The sequence below is a fragment of the Neofelis nebulosa genome, chromosome 10 (genome assembly GCF_028018385.1).
Source record: "Neofelis nebulosa isolate mNeoNeb1 chromosome 10, mNeoNeb1.pri, whole genome shotgun sequence".
NCBI lineage: Eukaryota > Metazoa > Chordata > Mammalia > Carnivora > Felidae > Neofelis > Neofelis nebulosa.
This window is the reverse complement of record NC_080791.1, coordinates 54,439,525-54,459,475: the sequence shown is the minus strand read 5'-3', so window position 1 is coordinate 54,459,475 and position 19,951 is coordinate 54,439,525. Positions and strand designations below refer to the sequence as shown.

Here is a 19,951-nt window from a genome sequence, read left to right as displayed (position 1 = left end):
AAGTCTCTAGAGCACAGGTTCCCAAGCTCTCTAGGTTCATGACACCCTCAGTATTTCACTAATTTTTTTCACAGCAACACTAAACCAAGAAATACTAACAGTTCCACTTACCAAGTTGTTAGCAGCAATTTGAAAAACTAATCTACTTTAGCTGAAAAAAAATTTTTTTACTTCATTCCAAAATAATCACACTTACTTACACAATGCATATTATGGTTGGGCAATGAACAACTTCTTAAACCTTGGAATCAAATCGGACACTGCTATCCTGATTTCCTATTCCTCACTGATTTTCATGCAGTTACATTTTGTCACAGCAACCCCCCAAAACCCAACTTTACAAAGATACATCACCCAAAGGAATATAGCATAATCTAATGTTCAAATCAGGAGTTATGTCAAGTAGTAGTTTACCTGGCAACCAACAGATGTCAAATACTGCTGCATCTTCCTTGAAAATTTAAACTACCACATGGTGCCTCTATAAATTGGTGGCAATACCCTGGAGTATTTTAGTGCAATCTGGGAAATATGGCCCTATGGCAAGGTATTCTGTAATTTTCTGGCTTTGGACTCAGACCTAGGTTAGAAATCAGATTCTACCAATAACTATATAATCTTGGGCACTGGGCAGTGGAATCAAACTCCTGAACCTTAGTTCTATGCCTGCCCAACAGGAGTAATAGTACCAACCTCAGAGAATAGTTGTGAGGAATGAGATGATGTCTGCACATAGTAAATGCTCAATAAATGCTACTTATTATTATATCATTCCAACTTAAACCAAATTTAATCATTAACTCTCTGGAGGATAAAGGAAGCTTTCTAAACTAAAGCCACAATGTCAAATAAAAACTTAGGAACAAATTTTTCGGGAAAAGACCATAAAGTGCTTAAACAAGGACAGTATAGAGAACTACAAACTCCTCCAAAGGATGTCATCACGTTGCTATACCTATCACAAAAAATGATGAGGTGAAAAGTCTTAAACTGGCAACTCAAAAGAATATACTTTCAAAAGAACCTTTTAAAGGATAAGCACACTAGAAAAAACAAAGAATTTTATAAACTAGGATTCTTTATGTAACATTAAGAATGGTCTTTTAAAAATAGTTAAATTTTACACACAGCAAAACTCATTTGATTATAACAAAGACTTTTCCCCAAGAGTATAATAGTTCACACCCCTATTCTCACAACGTACTAGAATTTAACATTTTAATTCCAAATACACTTGTAGATCTTCTCTCTCATAAACATCTTTAATAAAATTTGTAATACAAGAATACTTCAAGCGCTTAGTTTATGAAAGGATTTTTGAAATATTTCATTTAATCCTGAGAAAATTATCTCTATTTACTGAAGAGACGAGGTCCATCAAAATTAAGTAATTTGCCCTATAACTTATATATTACTGTTCAGTGCGAAAACCCATGTCTTTTAACTTTTTCTAGTATACCACAACTCCTTCATAAAGACTCAGTTCAAATCTTGTTAGTTTGGCCAGTGTTGTTTTATCCAACTGTTACAAGTAGGTTAACCATCATCAAAGGCCTGAAAATCTTTTCCCTGCACAGTAATGGCATTTCACCTGCAAGACTTTTCATTTGCCAAGCATCTTGAACTGTATAACATTAATTAATAATTATTCTTAGGTAACATTATGACAAGATCTATTATTATAGATTTAACTATACCAATGGTAATGAAGTGGCTGAGCCCACTGGTACAATTTCTCAGCCCAGAATATTTCTCATTTTTCATTTAGTACATGGCCCATTGTTCAATTCTAGATAGAAAGGTAAGATGAAGTAGTAAACTGACCCTGGTATTTTTTCTTCTATAACTAACAAGCCAAATGCAGTGGCCAAAATACTTAAAAGGAATGGAAGGCAAGCAAACTTGTATGCCACCCAGAATGCAATGCCATCACAGGTCTATGCCTGCCTTTCATCTTGGTCCAAGAAAATTCCGAAAACAATCTGCCAGCAATTCTTTCCCCAAATTCCCAAATTTCTCCCAGATACATACATTACTATCATTTCCAACAGTATCCTAAAAGCAACTAAGGCATTCTATTTCAGTGACTACTTCTCTAAAACCTGAATATAACTACAATTTCATAATAAAATACCTATATTGGGGAGCTTAACTTCTAAAAAAATTCTGCAGGAAGTCTTTATACAATGTAACTTATCACACTCTTATTCCACACTACATAAAAAAACCTACCTTTTTATATGCCAGAGTTTAAGGGTAAATTTGGGCAGGTAAGAAGGGATATGTGCCTGTACCATAAACGCTGTATTAATTTGAGTCTTTGGTAGTCATAACATCATTTTCTCTACAGCTAATATTTTGAAAAACTTCACACTTGGACCCTTCCTGGCAATGTAAACAAGATTGTTAGCAGAAACTTCTTCATTTCCATGGAGAATTGAAGAGCAACCTTGCTTTCTTAGAAAGGAAACAGCTATCTGTCTTATACAATACCCCGTCCACTTTAGCCACCTAATACGGACCAAAAAAAAAAAGGTCTGGAAAACGTCTCTTTTCCAGACAAGGGCTGTTCCCAGATAAAGGCAATGCTTAGCATACAGAGAGAAAACAAAACAAAACAAAAAAACCTTCTCTGAGGGAAGAAATACGCCAAGGAAGGAGAGCCATGGATCAGAAATAAATAAGGGGTGAGTGTACGCGCTCAGTGTAAGGGCCGGAGGCAGCAGGCACAGAGCTGAGATGCTCCAGCGAAACAACCAGCAGCAGCAGGAAGTTTCAATGGGGCCGGGCAGAGCATGCGCCCTGCACCCGCGCGGTGGCCTTATGTGGAAGGAGCACCACTTGCGAACACCAATAATAGACCAGCAGCACCAGAGAGAGAAACATGAGCAACAAGCACCTTCTTCAACTGTTTCCCCCTCCGTCTGAGCCCCTCCTCCAGCCTACATACTAACCACCCCACCCCACCCTGCAAATGGGAGGGCGACTTCTTCCCCTAAGCCCCGCTGCCAAGATGAAGGGGGAAGGGATTAGAAAAGTGGGGAGATGCTTTTCTATTATTTGGGGGGAGGTGGGGAGAAGGAGGAGGAAAACTATGGGGGAGGAAAAATTAACCCTCTAACCTCCAAAGTGGAGAGATGCTGCCGACTTCGACCCCCAAAGCGAGAATGGAGGAGGACCCTCTCCCATGGGGGAGGAGCAAACCTCCCTACTCTGAGGAAGGAGTTTTGGGGGTTAAACTGGCCCTCGAGGGGAAAGGAAGAGAGACGCGAGCCGACTCTCTCGGGGGAGTTCCCACTAGAGGGAGGGAGAGCTGAAGTGTCCGCTGGCCCCCGCCCACCCAGGTGGAGGGAGAGAAAGGGGCGCCCCGAGAAGATGAGCCCAGCCTCCCCCGAGATGGTCGGGTGGATGGTGGGAGGAGGGGAAGGAGCAAGGCAAGGGAGGAGGAGAAAAGCGCAAAGCTGGCCGGAACCTGCGCTCCCCTTCCCCCGCCACCCAGGGGGAGAAGGGGTGGAGGACCGGCCCCTGCCGCCGGGGAGCAGTCCCAGGGGCCGCCGATCAGCACAATGACCCCTCCACGCCCCCAGCCCACATCTAGCCCGCGACGCCCCCACCTCCGCTCGGCGCCAGGCCCGGTGGCCCTAGGGGGTCTCTGCCCCGCCTCCCCACTGCTCAAGACCCTGGGGGCTGGGCGGAGAGGCCAGGCCGGGCGGAGCTGCGCCCCAGGGGAAGGACAGAGCTGCGGAGGCCCGGGATATCCGTGAACAGCGGAGAAGGAGCGTGCCAGGGCCGCTTCCCGCCGGGCGTTCGGGCCCCTCGCTTACCTTCTCCACTGCCGACGTCCGGCGGCGGCGCCTGCAGCACCCGCTCCAGCTCAGGGAATGGCAACTCAGGCAGGTCGAGCAGCGGCCCGTAGCGCTCCAAGAAGGAGCAGACTACGGCGAAGTTGGGGCACGAACCCGGGCAGCCCGGAGGAGCCATCGCGGCCGCCGCTGCTGCCGCCGCCGCCATTTTGAACTGGAGGATGGAGGAGGAGGCGATGGGGGGGGGTGGAGGGAGTTAGGTGCCGAGGAATGGCAGAGCAGCTTTACAGACAACAGGAGGCGCTAGTGAGTAGGCTCTCCTGCGGATCCGAGCGTCTCAGGCACGGCGCCGCGATCCCACAATACAACGGCTGCTCGGAGCAGTCGAGAACCCAACCAGACGAGGGAAAGAGAGGCGCTCTGTGCCTTTCACTTTCCGCCCTCTTTCCGCCCCCTTCCCTCCCTCTTCCTCGCCCCTCCCACTTTGGGTTTGCCACAGCCTCGTGTGACAGGGGGAATGAAAACAAGGGAAGCGGGGCAGGGAGGAGGACTGGAAGCTTGAAGAGGCGGGACTTTTTAGGAGTGGTGGCCAATAGTCTTGGAGGGGGCGGGGCTTCTGGCGACGACTGGCTGAAAGGCTTTTTCGGGGCGGGGCGAGTGGGGGGAGCTCTTAGCCGAGAGGGCCTGAACCAACCAAGGTGAGAGGTAAAGCGCGGAGCGGTGTGGGATCGCAACTCTCTTGGAGAGAGGACGTTGGGTGAGTTTTGTGGGAGCTCCGGGATCTAAAACCCGGCCATCAGATGGTGGGGGAAGTTTAGGAGAGTGAATAAGAAGCAGAAAAAGAGGAGAATCGAAAAGCACGGTTCTGGGAGAAGGTTGGAAAGGGGAAAGGCTGAGAAGTGCTCTTAATTAGGGATTGGGGTGAGACCTTTGTAAGAAGTGCCTGCGAAGCTTTGCTGAAGGGTATTGCTGTCTGCTGGGGCACAAGAATCGTGGCTATACTGAAAAACAGGGTCTGAGGATTCTGGGGGACGAGGACCTGAGGGAATGAGGCTCTGCGGGGATCACCTAGCTGAGGAATTGGGGCCCTGCAAGGAGATCAGGGTCTTGAAGGGACCAGGCTCTTCAGGCCGACCAAGGTGTGAGGGGACAGGGCCCTGCTGTGGTTGCCAGGGTGTGAGGGGAAGGGACTCTTGAGGCACAAAGATCTTATAGGGGACCAGGGTCAGTTGGTGGGCTAGGACTCCACTAAGAAAACGGACAGGATAGCGACTTGGTGCAAGAGCAAAAACTTTGTTAGAAGACAAGGTTCAGTTTCATTGGGGCAGCAGTGAAGAAGACAAGGTTCAATTTCATTGGGGGCAGCAGTGATCATTCTCCCACAAAGAATCTCAGAAAACTATCAATCTTGCAAAGTAGAATGTGCAGCTTGGAATGTAACGGTGCGTTATGGTTAGGAGCCTGAGCTTTGGAAGTCAGCCAGACTTGGGTCCTAACAGAACTGCTTCAGGACATTACAGAAGATTCTTCATTTCTTTGAACCTCTGTGAAGTGGGGGTAATAAATGTACTTAAATGGTAGGATTTTACTAGGTATTCACAGTAAATTGACTAGCGCAATCCCTGGCACATTCATTATAACTATTTTTAAAACATTAGTTATGGGGCGCCTGGGTGGCGCAGCCGGTTAAGCGTCCGACTTCAGCCAGGTCACGATCTCGCGGTCCGTGAGTTCGAGCCCCGCGTCGGGCTCTGGGCTGATGGCTCGGAGCCTGGAGCCTGTTTCCGATTCTGTGTCTCCCTCTCTCTGCCCCTCCCCCGTTCATGCTCTGTCTCTCTCTGTCCCAAAAATAAATTAAAAAAAAAAAAAAAAAAAAAACATTAGTTGCTAATATTGAACAAAGGAATTTCTAAAATTTAGATTGAATTCAGCCATAATTTATATAGTCTACTACTTTGAGCCAGAATTTTCAGCGTGCATTTAAAACTTACATAGTACCTTTTTAAAAAGAATTTGAAACAAAGTATAATATAAACCGTGTAAAATAGGACAATTTATGATGAAAGGAAGGTAAAGATATACAGTACAGGCAAATAATTATATTGGGAACAGAAAATGCTTACAATTATTGAATTTCTGTGTTTCTAGGGGAAAAAAAGCACAATGCTCTACATCATTCTCATTATCTAAAGAAAAATATTCATTTTTGTCAAGGGAGGAAAAATAAATCTAGATTGTAAGTTCAATGTGTAACCTACAATACTGACTCCTAATCCTGAGTAATACACAAACTCTTTTTAAAGGGAAAAATGTTTTTTTGAAATTTCTCAAATACTCTTGAAAATTACATTTTAGGAAATACTGCTGTGAAAAATTAAAGTCAACACAACAGTGTGACTATACTTCATGCCACTGAAGTATACACTTAAAAATTATTGAAAAGGGGGGTGCCTGGGTAGCTCAGTCCATTGAACATCTGACCTGATCTCAGCTGACTCTTTTTTTTATCTTTTTTAATTTAAAGATTTTTTTTAAGTTTATTTATTTTGAAAGAAAGAGAGCATGCAAATGGGGGGGAGGGGCCGGGGAGAGGGGGAGAGAGAGAGAATCCCAAGCAGGCTCCATACCATCAGTGTGGAGCCTGATGCGGGGCTCAAATTCACCAACCATGAGATCATGACCTGGGTTGAAACCAAGATGTTCAACCAACTGAGCCACTCAGGCTCCCCTTTTCAAAATTTTTTAAAGTTTATTTATGGGGGTGGGGAGTGGGGAGAAGAGCGTTTGTGGGGGAGGGGCATAGAGAGAGGGAGAGAGAATCCCAAGCAGGTTCCACGCTGAGAGTCCAGAGATGGACACAGGGCTAGATCCCACGAACCACAAGCTCATGGCCTGAGCCAAAATAAAGAGCTGGAAGCTCAACCTACTGAGCTACTGGCACCTCTCTCAGCTGACTCTTGATCTCAGCTCAGGTCATGATCTCAGGGTGTGAGTTCAGGCATCAGGTTGGACTCCATGCTGGGCTTATGAAGCCCACTTAAGAAAAAAAAAATGGTTAAAGGGGTAAATTTTATTTTATGTATATTTTGCCACAATGAAAAAATAAAAAACAAAAAAGAAAGTCTTACTTTAGGAAAACGTTTATAGTTGTGACTTATCATAGCAAAAGGAAAGTTTTTATTTAATGTATAGTAAAATACGTTTTTTTAAGTAATACTGCTTAAACACAAATTGAAATTAAAACATATTGGTAGAACTTTCAGATACATCTATGTATCTCTAGACCTGGGGATCTGAAGACCCCATTTTAAGAAAAATCTGACCTAGAACACATCTTTAACAACAGTTTTGCAGAAAGAGACAAAAATTTTGATAAGGTCATTACTTAATTGACCTTAAATAAAAAGTCCACTCCCATCTTGATGTAGCCAGTGCACATGCTGCCCTCATTATTTATTTTGAATATAGCCCTAGCCTATAGCAATATTTTTTAAACAGTGGGTCATGATCCATAGTTTTAAAATCAATGTGGTGGATCAAGACCAGAATTACATTAAAAATGAAAAAGAATAAAAATAGAACAGTGCTAAAAAAATAGAACAGAAAATAGTGCATCATCTATAGTAAGGATAAGTATAAGCATATTGCAAGAAATATTTGTGAAATATGTATGTTTGCCGGCGTGTATTATGACATAAAATGTATTTGTTGCTGTGGTTTAGACAAAGAGTTTGAAACACATTCCCTTACCTTTACATGTGGAGGAAAATAAATGAATGAATGTCTGGATGAATGAACAAATGGGATCTTTATCACTTGATTATGACAAAGGAAATAGATATTATTGGGTAAAATTCCTGCTTTAATATCACACTCCTAGATGACATCTAAGCATGAATACAGTAACTATCGTATATTTTTCATTCAGTAAAATTGTATATGTCATGCACACCAATTTTCTAAGTACCAAGCAGAACTAGGTTGCAAAAGTATTTCTTTAGTACTCTTAAGATGATATTCGGATATCTGGTGAATCATTAAAATAAATTGTGTCAAAATACTTTAATTTGCAAGTAAAAGACAAACAGGCTTAAACATAAAGGAAATTTATTACCTTACATAACTGAAAAGACCAGTGGTAGGTCATGCTTGAGGTATGGTCTAATCAGGTGGTAAGTCTGTTTCTCAGTATTTCTCTCTGTTTAGTCTTCCTATTCATGGGTTGAATTTTCAGACCGATTTCCCTCATAGTACTAGCAGTTTCAAGGTACTTTTCTATATTCTATACATCCCAGCCTCAATATCTCAGAAGCTCCCCAAAAAAGTCCCCAGACTGACACTCATTGGTCCATCTCAGCTCTCACATTCAACCATGAGCCAGTGTGCCCAGTATAGAAAGTGAAAGTAGAATGTACTGAATGCATTAGCCTAGGTGAATGCTTCATTCCTACAGCAAGATATACAAAGGTCAGTGCTTCATTCCTAAAGCTAGAGGTTTATCAAAACCACAAGGAATCAATACATCAAGAACCCTAATACACAAGATGCAAAAACTGACAGAATTGGAAGGAGAAATAGAGGAATTCAACAATACTACTTGGAAACTTCAATACTCTACTTTCTTTTTATTATTATTATTATTATTTAAGTTTATTTTTGAGAGAGAGATAGACAGAACATGAATGGTGGAGGGGAAAAGAGAGAGGGAGATACAATTTGAAACAGGCTCCAGGCTCCAAGCTGTCAGCACAGACCCCAACATGGGGCTCGAACTCACGAACTGCAAGATCATAACCTGAGCCGAAGTTGGACACTCAACCCACTGAGCCACCCAGGTGCCCCAATTCTCCACTTTCAGTAATGGTCATCTAGGACAACTGAGCAGACTGTAAACAAAGAAATTTGCTTGAAAAACACAACAAAATAACTAGAGTTAACAAACATCTATGGATACTGCATAACAATAGCTGAATACACATTTTTCTCAAGTACACATGGAAAATTCTCCAAGATAAACCATGTGCTAGGGCATAAAAAAGAAGTCTCAACAAATTTAAGCATGGTGAAATTATGCCAAACATGTTCTCCAAACATGCAATTTAGCCAGAATAAAAAACAGAAGAAAATTTGGAAAATTAATTTGTATATGGATGTTAAGTGACACACACCCAAATAACCAATTGTTCAAAGAAGAAATCATAAAATTAGAAAATACTTTGAGATAAATAAAAATGAAAACAAAAAAACCCCAAAACTTAGGGGATACACCTAAAACACTACTTAAAGAGAAATACGTTATATGTAAATGCCTATATTTAAGAAGATGATTTCAGAAGCTCCTGGGTGGCTCAGTGGGTTATGAGTCAGGTCATAATCGACTTCAGCTCAGGTCATGATCTCTAGGTTCTTGCATTCGAGTTTTGCGTTGGGCTCTGTGCTGACAGCTCAGAGCCTGGAACCTACTTCAGATTCTGCGTCTGTCTGTCTGTCTGTCTGTCTCTCTCTCTCTCTCTCCCCCTCCCCCCTCCCCTGCTCATGCTCTCTCTCAAAAAAATAAACATTAAAAAAAATTTTTTAAAGATTATTTCAAATCAATAATCTAAGTTTCCATCTTTATAAAACTGGAAAACAGCAAACTAAACACAAAATAAATAGGAGGAAGGAAATGGTAAAGATTAGCATAGATCTTCATGAAAGAGAGAATAGAAAAATAGAGAAAAGCAACAAATCCAAAAATTGATTCTTTGAAAATAACTACAAAATTGACAAGTCTTTAGCTAGACTGGCAAAGATGAAAACAGAAAAGTCAAGTAACTGAAATGAACAAGGGGACATAACTACAGTAATTTTTAAAAAGGATTATAAAGGAATATTATAAATAACTGTTTGCCAGCAAATTAGATAATCTAAGTGAAATGAATAGAACAATACAAACTACTGAAACTCAAAAAACAGTAGAAAATCTGAATGGAATTATAACTAGTAAAAAGATTGAATTAGGAATTTGAACCCTACCACACACACCCCCCAAAAAGATCAAGAAAGACACCAAGAGTTCTAATGCACAAAGAAAAGGCCATGTGAAGACAAAGTAAGGAGAAATCCATCTGCAAGCCAGAAGAGAGGTGTCACCAGAAATCAACCCTGTTGGCACCTTGATCTTGGACTTCCAGCCTCCAGACTGAGAAAATAAATTTGTTTTTTAAGCCACTCAGTTTGTGGTATTTTGTTATGGAAGTTCTAGCCAACTAACACAGAAGTCTTTTTCAATACTCCTAGCAATTCATTATACTTCCCTTATACCAATTTTCAAAAGTTACTTAATATTTTTAATTTTTTTTTAATGCTTATTTATTCCTGAAAGACAGAGCATGAATGGGGGAGGGGCAGAGCGAGAGAGGGACACAGAATCTGAAGCAGGCCCCAGGCTCTGAGCCGTCGGCACAGAGCCCGATGCAGGGCTTGAACTCACGAGCCGCGAGATCATGACCTGACCCAAGTCAGACGCCTAACAGACTGAGCCACCCAGATGCTCCAAAACTGAATATTTTAGAATACATTGTTGGAAGCCTAGGTTCTGATGTTCCCCCTGCCCATTATTGTTCTTTGTACTTAGTCACTTGCTTAGACTAAATCTGTAAATTCGGTCTCTCATGCAATGTGTGTCCACTGAAATCTGTTTTTAATTTTTATTCATTTATTTTATTTTTTTAGTATATTTATTTTGAGAGAGAGAGAAAGAGAGAGAGGATCCCAAGCAGACTCCACGCTGCCAGTGCAGAGCCTGATGGGGGGCTTGAGTTCATGAACTGTGAGAACATGACCTGAGGGGAAACCAAGAGTCAGACACTTAACCGACTGAACCACCCAGACTCCCCTATTCATTTTTTTTAAGTTTATTTATTTTTTTAGTAATCTCTGCACCCAATGTGGGGCTCGAACTCATGATCTCAAGATCAAGAATCGCATGCTCTTCCAATTGAACCAGCCAGGTGCTCCTTAATTTCTTTTCCAGTTTTTATTTTTAAGTTCGGCTTCCTACATAGCTTAGTATTCAGTCAAAGAAAGACTGTGTTCAAACAACTCAAGCCAGTAAGAATTTCACTCTACTGGTGGGTCAGTGTGTGCACTGGGGAGTACCTTCAATGTTCATGTTGTTTTCATGTCTCGCCTGGCTTTTACTTTGTTCTAAGTGCTCTTGTGCTTTCTTGCTTCTTTATTTTGCATGTACTGTTGGTTCCACTGGCCCAGAATGTTTGCATGATTTAGGCCTACTCAGTTTGTGTCTTTGATACACATACTCACAGCAATTGGTCCACTCCAGATATGTGGAGAGCTCATCAAGCCCCCTATAGCTATGTGAGCTCTGAGAAATTCCTGTTAAATCCCTGCCTACTCTGCAAATCCATTGCTTGCCCCAAACACTCACAGTAGCAAGGAAGCAGAGCCACCTGCCATCCATGTTTGCTTGCTTGCCGCTGAGCTCACCAGTTTAACTTCTAATGCTCTAAATCAATCAAGCCTCCTCTGGCCAAAGCAGCAAGTCTGTTGTTGGTTTTCATGTTCTGCCTCAACCAAGGTGAACCTCTGTGCCAACATAACTGATGTGGGGACATGACAGTAATCCCAGGCAGGAACAGCAAGCCATGTTATTGATCTCTGAAATACAGTGGCTTTCATAAATTAGCACTTTGCAGCTTGTAGTATGCCTTTATTATTATTTCTAGAGTGCCAAGTTATTATTTTGAAAGACTTGTACAGCTTTATACTTACTTTTTGGGGAGACGATGTGTCAACCTCCTTACTCCATCATGCTGAAGTAAATCTTTTAATTTTATCTCTCAAAAAATATCGAGAATTCCACCCAGAGTCTTAGTAATGTAGTATCTAGTTTCCATGGTTAAATGATTCAGGATCCCAAGAATAACATTTTACTTTTTAGACCTCTAGAGAAGAAGTGACAACCACATAAATGACAAAGTTAACTCACAGCGGACCAGGGTTTCCTGTATTTTGTATATAGTATTATATTTTAGAATACATTTTTGTATGTAGACTAGCTCCTGTGTTTTAGAGTTGTTTTCAACCTTACTCCATAACTTATTTGACATATTTTTCTTTTAATTTCAGAGTTCAGTTAAGTTCCTTATGTCCTCCCCTGAAATTGCTTCCCTATCATGGGGGCAAATGAAAGTACAAGGCTCTACTAAAACCTATAAGGACTGCAAAGTGTGGCCAGGGGGAAGTCGGGCTTGGGACTGGAGAGAAACAGGAACTGAGGTAAGCTATGAGTGTGTGGTTGACACTGCATGAGGCTGACCAAATGATTTCCAATCTCCTAAGACATAATGACCAAGTGAAAAGTAACTATTCCTCTCTCTCTGTCTCTGTCTCTCTCCCTCTCCCTGGCCTTCTCCCTCCTCCTCTCACTTCCCCACGCAGAGATATAACTCAGGTACCATTAACTCACCCTTTTAAATTATGCAATTCAATGGACTTTCTATTGTCATACACTTGTACAGTACTTACCACTACTAATTCCAGAATATACTTACCACCCCAAAAGGAAACCTCATAACCATTAGCAGTCACTTCTCTTTCCTCCCCCCATCTCCTACAACTACTAATCTACTTTTTTTTTGTTTTTAAGATTTTATTTTTTTAAGTAATCTCTACACCCAACTTGGGACTCAAACTCACGACCCCAAGATCAAGAGTCACATGCTCTACTGACTAAGCCAGCCAGGAGCCCCTAATCTACTTTCTGTTACTATAGATGTGCTTATTCTAGACTTTTCATGTGAACAAAATCATTCATTTCTCTTAGGTATATACCTAAGATTGGAAATGCTGGGTCATGTGACAACTCTATGTTTAATTTTTTGAGGAACTGTCAAATTGTTTTACAAAGGTTTTAGGAATTATGAAGGTTCCAATTTTTCTAAATCTCTCCTCACTGTTTTTTTTTGTTGTTTTTATTGTATCATCTGGGTGGGTGTGAAACATTATCTCGTTGTGGTTTGAACTTGCATTTTCCTTGTATTGTACTTCCTACAGGATTCTCACTATGCCATACCCAGGTAGAGTCTCCCAAGGTAGAGGTTGGGTGAAAGAAGGGAGCCCCTACCTCTCAACCACATTCACTTAGGACTTCTCGGCAACAGACAGCTGGGAGCAGGATGAGAAACACTTAAGTCCTGTTCCTCCCAGGAACAAAGCCTCCCAGCTGGTAGCTGAAAGGGGAAACAGCTCTGTGTTGTAGGCTGATGCAATCCAGTGGAGTATCCACCTCACTGGCTGGGAGTGGAGAAGCAGGCAGCAGTCTTCCTGAAAAACCATAGATATTTACCTTGCCTACCAAATATTTATAGAATTTCCTGAAGAGATGTTTCTTTTCTTTTTCTGTTTTTTTGAGTTTATTTAGAGAGAGCGAGCGAGTGGGGGAGGGGCAGAGAGAGAACATGAGACAGGATCCCATGCAGGCTCCTTGCTGACAGTAAAGAGCCCAGTGTGGGACTCGAGCCCACAAACTGCGAGATCATAACCTGAGCTGAAGTTGGATGCTTAACTGACCGAGCCAAACAGGCACCTCAAAAGATGTTTCTTCATTTGCTGTTTGCTCTTAGAATCATTTCCAAAGGCGTTGAGTGGTACTCTTTTTTCCAATTGTTTTCCTGGGGGTGGGTGGTTAAAATTTGTCTTTTGTTTGTGTGTGTGTGTGTGTGTGTGTGTGTGTGTGTGTTTTAGTTTTTGTTTCCTTTTTTTTTTTTAATTTTTTTTTTAACGTTTTATTTATTTTTGAGACAGAGAGAGACAGAGCATGAATGGGGGAGGGGTAGAGAGAAAGGGAGACACAGAATCGGAAGCAGGCACCAGGCTCTGAGCCATCAGCCCAGAGCCCGATGCGGGGCTCGAACTCACAGACCGCGAGATCGCGACCTGAGCTGAAGTAGGACGTTTAACCGACTGAGCCACCCAGGCGCCCCTAGTTTTTGTTTCCTTTAATAATTTTCATTTTGGAGCAGGTTATGGAGCTCCTCATGCTGTAATGATGAAAGTTGATCCTTCAGTTTTAAAGGATAATTTTGCTTGATACATAATTCTTGATTAATAGTCTTTTTCTTGGGGTGCCTGTGTGGCTCAGTCAGTTAGGTGTCCAACTTGGGCTCAGGTCATGATCTCATGGTTCATGAGTTTGAGCTCCACGTCAGGCTCTATGCTGACAGTGCAGAGCCTGGAGCCTGCTCAGATTCTGTGTCTCCCTCTCCTTCTCCCTCTTCCTCTCTCTCTCTCTCTCTTGCTCTCTCTCTCTCTTTCTCTCTGGCCGTCTCCTGCTCATGCTCTGTCTCTCTCTCTCAAAAATAAATAAACATTAAAAAAATTTTGTTTAAGTCTTTTTCTTTTGGCCCTTTGTATATGTCATCCCACTTTTTTGGCTTCATTGTTTACTAACGGGAAACCCAACTGTTAAAGTTCTTCCTTGGACTTGACAGGTCATTCCTCTCTTGCTACTTTCAAAATTCTTTGTCTTTTGTCTTTGACAGTTTCACTGTGATGTGTCTACATGTGGATCACTTTGAATTTATCTTATGTGGAATATATTGAGCTTTTTGGATATGTGCATTGTTGTTTTTGTCAAATTGGGAGGATTTTCAGTCATTCTTCAAATATCCCTTCTGCCCATTCTGTCTCTCCTCTCCTTTGATATCCATTATGAGTATATTGGTATTTTAGACGGTAGTCCCTCAGATGTCTGAGGCTTTGTTCATTTTCTTCATTCTTTTCCCTTTTTTCTCACATTGGATAATCTAAATTAATGTATTTTTCACTTTTGCTGACTCTTACCTTCTGTTGAGCCTTTTTAGTAAAGTTTTCACTTCAGTTATTATACTTTTCAACTCCAGCATTTCTATTTTGTCCTTAAAAAATAATTTCTATCTCTTTATTGATATTCTCTAATTTTTAAGGTATTGTCCTTATACTTTCCTTTAGTTCTTTGAATATAGTTTCCTGAGATAATGATTTGACAGAGATTTCCTTATATGCCTGGAACCAGTAGGTATTCCAGTATTTGCTGAGGGGCTCTGTTTGCAGTTTGCGGTATGTAGTCAACACTCAGCCAGGCAGTTTAAAATTATGCCTATTTAGGGGTGCCTGGGTGGCTCAGTTGGTTGAGCGTCCAACTTCGGCTCAGGTCATGATCTTGCGGTCCATGAGTTCGAGCCCCACATCGGGCTCTGTGCTGACAGCTCAGAGCCTGGAGCCTGCTTTGGATTCTGTGTCCCCCTCTCTCTGCCCCTCTCCCACTCATGCTCCATCTCTCTCTAAAGTAAATAAACATTAAAAAAATAAAAAATAAAATAAATAAAATAAAATAAAATTCTGCCTATTTCTTGCTTATGCTGAGTCTCAAGATTAGCCAGAGTGGTGTGTGTAGGGCCTTCTCATGTCATTCCTGAGCATATGCACAATCCTGGACATGTGTATCACCATTTCAATACCAAGGTTCATATCAGAGTTTTTCAGAGCCCTCTATGGAGATCTCATTTCCCAGTTTTCCCTTTTGAGTTTTTTGGTTAACCTTGTTTGCCCTGCTATCTAACGCATCAGGCAGCTGCATTGTTAAACATTTGTCTCTGACAGTTTTGGACAAACTTCTTTGAGGGGAAAAAGAGGTTTATACTGGCAAACTCCAAGTCAGATCAAATAAAGACAACCTATGAATTGGGTTTTCCAGAGAACCATCAGACAGGTCAAATAATGACAGTTTTTTAGGAGAGGAGATTTGAAGGAGTTTTATTCTATTATTCCATCTTGTGACTTCCAGGCTGGTAGTTTTCACTGTGATTGTTGGTTGTTGCTTTTCAAGGCTACCATAGAACTAGGGAAGGAGAAAATTGGAATAGGGCAAGTTAAAATTGCACAAAGTTCACTTTTCAACTGTGTTTTTTTAAATAAACACATCCTGAATTTTTGGAGACCTTTGTTAACTTCCAGAGAACAGACTAAGTTTATTTTTACACTTTTGCCAGTAGTCTCATTGCTTTTATGAAGAAGAGGATTTTCAGAGGTTCTTCACAACACTTTCACGGATGTCACTCAGAAGTAACTACTTTGGATTCATACTTGTGCAGTGGTATGCTGGATGTGGCTTTCACTGGCTTGTGAGAATTGATTGTTAAATTTTCAGGAATTTTGTAAGCCAGGTTTTTTTTTTTTTTTAAGTTTATTTACTTATTTTGAGAGAGAGAGAGAGAGAGAGAGAGAACAGGAGGCACAGAGAGAGAGAGAAGGAGAGAGAGAATCCCAAGCAGGCTCTGCACTGTCAGCATAGAGCCCAATATGGAGCTCAATCTCACAAACTGTGAGATCATGACCTGAGCCAAAACCAAGAGTTGGATGCTTAACCAGCTGAGCCACCCAGGTGCCCGTGCAAGCCAGTTTTTAGACACAGCCATTATTAAAAACTAAGTTATATAAACTTAAATAAGGTTAAAACATAGGTAATACATATTTAAAATTCATTAATTCCTAATTATTTTACTACATTCTTTGCTCTTGAAGTTATTTACATCTGTTGTTATCTGTATGGTAAAAATACTATGTTATATATGCTACTGTATATCTCTTACTAACTCTGCATTCAGTGATGTCACATTGGTATCTTAAAGTCAAACATGGTGGGAGTGTTTACACCACAGAAATTGGAAAACACTACATATTGGGGCTTTTTTTTTTCTTTGTCTTTTGAACTTTATGGCTTTTAAAAAATTTTTATGGGGGCACCTGGTTGGTTCAGTCGGTTGAGCATCTGACTCTTGGTTTCAGTTCAGGTCATGATCTCACAACTTGTCAGATTGAGCGCTGCATCGGGCTCAGTGCTGATGGTGCAGAGTCTGCTTGGGATTCTCTCTCTCCCTCCCTGTTCCTCCCCTGTTTGCATTCTCTAAATAAACAAACAAACTTTTAAAAAAAATAAAAAAATAATTATGGCTTTAAAAATTGCATTATTAAACATAATAAGTTTAATTCATTGCAAATTATTACCCATATTATCCATTTAATTAAATTACCATTCCAATTTTTAAAAATCTTAGAAATAGAGTTTGATCCCTTTCCCTCCACCCATATCAAAGTATTTCCTTTATACTTTTCAAATATCTATCTATATCCACAACCCATAATTTATATTGTTCTTCATGTTCAAATTTTTATATTAATGGTATCATCTATTGTCCACTTTTTTTTTTTTGTATTCAGGTTTTATTCTGCTTGCTGTACATTTTATTTCCAAGTGCTTAATGGTTATCTTTAATATTGTAATATATTAGGTTGAACCATATGAGATTGATAATATTTTATAGATAAAGAGTTGAATATTAGGAATTTCATGTAGTTCATCCTAATAAGATCTAAACAAGTCTAAAATTAATTTTTATCTCTACTTCAGTAAAGTATCTTTGCTTCATCACTTCCCTTCCATCTTACACATTATTGTTATCCAATAATTTAGTTCCTTTAAGAGTAGGTATTTTCTTATTACATTATGTATTGCATTGAGATGTTTTGTTTTTTAATCATTACAATCAATGTTTGCTTATATTTACCCACATGTATACCAGTTTCCTTGCCTATCATTCCTTCTCGCAATTTGGATCTTTGTGGATCTTTCTTTCTTTCTTTCTTCCTTTCTTCCTTTCTTTCTTTCTTTTCTTTCTCCCTATAGATATTCTTGGCAAGTTCCTTTAGTGAGGATCTGTTAATGAACTCAGTTTTTGTTTGTCTGAAAAGGCCCTCATTTATTAATCCTAATGCTTCTTGGTATTCTAGTTTGACAGTAACTTTTTATCTGTGGGAATCCTAAATGGTCTATGTCCTTCTTGACATTTGTCCTGTCAAAGATTGATATTTGTTTCTTCTTGGCATCCTACATTACTCTCAATCTGGGACTACTTTTAGTCAATTTCCTGACTGAGGTCTTCCCAGATCAGGCTGATATTTTACACTGAACCCCAAAGTGATGTGTAGGTAAGTGTGGGATTATAAATTCTCAAGGGATACATTTTCTCCACACAAAGAGCCCCTGCTTTTCCCTATTCCAGTGGGTAGATTTTTTTGGTCAATCCTTTTACTGAAGATGGGTTTAATAAGGGCACTTAGCATATTTAGTAGGGGTGTCACTGTTCCAATGTCATATCTTGCTCAAGTCTTATCTCCTAATCTCAAAGTGTTTCATAAAAGACAATAAGAATGGGAGATGCCCCAGCGTTACTTCAGTTATCGGTATACCATTCTGATTTTCAGCTGTTTCTTCACTTTTGCTCTTTGGGAATTTCCCTTTCATCTATAAGCTCTGCTAAGCATTTCAAGGGATGTTTATTTTTATCCAGCATCTGTAGGCATTTTGTTTAAGGAAACTTCTCAAGTTTTATAGTTTGTCACATTGTAAACAATCACACCTATATAATCTGTATAGTGAATAGTCACACCTACATAACTGGGCTCCGCAGAAAAAGAGAACCCCAACACATGCTCTCTGTTCATGCCTTGGTTTTGAACCACATGCACTCATTTTTTTTGATCCAAACACCTAGTTGCTTATTAGCTACCAACTTTGATCTTAAAGAAAGGACTATATCTGGATTGGTTAAAGGAATGGGAGGGCATTGAGATATAGAAGGGGCAGAATGAGAGAAGGCTGAGGAATAAGAAGACATAATACTTGTGAACCAAATGACTCCATTGGATTATTTCATAGAGTGAAGCTAGAGAGATGTAAGAGTAGGCAGTGGCATGGTTGACAGAATGTCTGCAGAGCTAGGTTTACATTTTATTTAATGGATGAGGCATAGCCACTTGAGATATTTATGCAGGAGATTGATGTGTCTGACAAAGATTATCCAGATTATGGGCATAAGATATATTGGAGTACTAATTTATGAGTGTGCCACATTGGAGAGGTTTTTTTTTCCCCCTCAACAATGGATTTAGAACATTGTACCTTCCTCATACAAGACTGTATGCATTAATATTACTATGAATGTTATCCTTTGTTTAAGGAAACTTAAGGACTCAGAAATTATATAACTTACATAGACACAGAGCAAAAAAATGTGAAATCAAATAGTAAACCCAGGTCACATTCTAACTTTATTTCCCATTCCTTCCTCATATATCATGATTCCTCTTAAACTTTAAGGTTAAAAACTACAAAACTGGAAAATACAAACTGCAAAACTGAGGAGGTGCCATTGATGATAAGTTGCCATAAGTTTAGTTTTTAGGATAAGCAAGAGGAGGTGTTCTAGAACTAGTTGGAGGGATAAGAACTAGGAAAGGTAAGAGGAAAAGCTGAGGTGTTCATCTAGAACTCATCTGTATAGAGCTAAAAGCACAGAATCAAAGCCATGGAGTCCTCATCGATATAATGGAGACAGTTAACATTACCTACCTCACAGAGTTGGTCTAAAGATTAACATACTGTGCTAGACGTGGTGTAGGCACTCAATAAATGAAGCTGTTATTGTTAAATCAGTAGTAGTGTGGGTGGAAAGGAGACTATTGAAAACCATTAAGAAGGTGAAATTGACAGGATAAGGAAACTTACTAGATTTAGCAGGTGAGGGAGAATTCTAGGATGGATAAATGGGTACACGGTGGTGCTGTTCACTGAGATTGGGTATATCGGAGTAGGAACAGATATGTTTGTGTTTGGGGCAAAGGCTGGGTAGAGAAAATGATTAATTCTTTTGGAGTATGTTGAACTCTTTTTTTTTAAACAACTTTCTGTATGGTTTAAGTTCACAAGTCTTATTTTTTTTTAATGTTTATTTTTGAGAGAGAGAGAGAGTGCTTGTGAGCAAGTGGGGGAGGGGCAGAGAGTGAGAGAGAGAGAGGGAGACACAGAATCCGAAGCAGGCTCCAGGCCCTGAGCTGTCAGCACAGAGCCTGACACAGGGCTCGAACCCACAAACTGCGAGATCATGACCTGAGCTGAAGTCAGACGCTTAACCGACTGGGCCACCCAGGTGCCTCTGAACCTAAACTTTTGTTAGGGCATCTAGATAGAGATGTAGCAGACATTTAGATTCATGGGTCTGGGCACTGTCACATTTTAGGTGGGTAACCTTAAACAAGTTATTTAGCCT

General features: G+C 40.5%; 2 protein-coding genes across 3 annotated transcripts in view; one reads left to right on the top strand and one right to left on the bottom strand.

Annotated features, from left to right (window-relative positions):
- RSF1 (remodeling and spacing factor 1) overlaps positions 1 to 4,011 on the bottom strand; it is a 161,520-nt gene extending 157,509 nt beyond the window's left edge. For both annotated transcript variants that reach the window (XM_058687660.1, XM_058687661.1), the window contains exon 1: positions 3,825 to 4,011. In XM_058687660.1, coding sequence (XP_058543643.1) covers positions 3,825 to 4,011 — 187 coding nt within the window. The remainder of the gene's footprint in view (positions 1 to 3,824) is intronic.
- A 440-nt stretch (positions 4,012 to 4,451) lies between these two features.
- AAMDC (adipogenesis associated Mth938 domain containing) overlaps positions 4,452 to 19,951 on the top strand; it is a 30,465-nt gene continuing 14,965 nt past the window's right edge. Inside the window, exons 1-2 of the mRNA XM_058687669.1 lie at positions 4,452 to 4,560; positions 11,934 to 12,083. Coding sequence (XP_058543652.1) covers positions 11,952 to 12,083 — 132 coding nt within the window. The 5' untranslated portion in view covers positions 4,452 to 4,560; positions 11,934 to 11,951. The remainder of the gene's footprint in view (positions 4,561 to 11,933; positions 12,084 to 19,951) is intronic.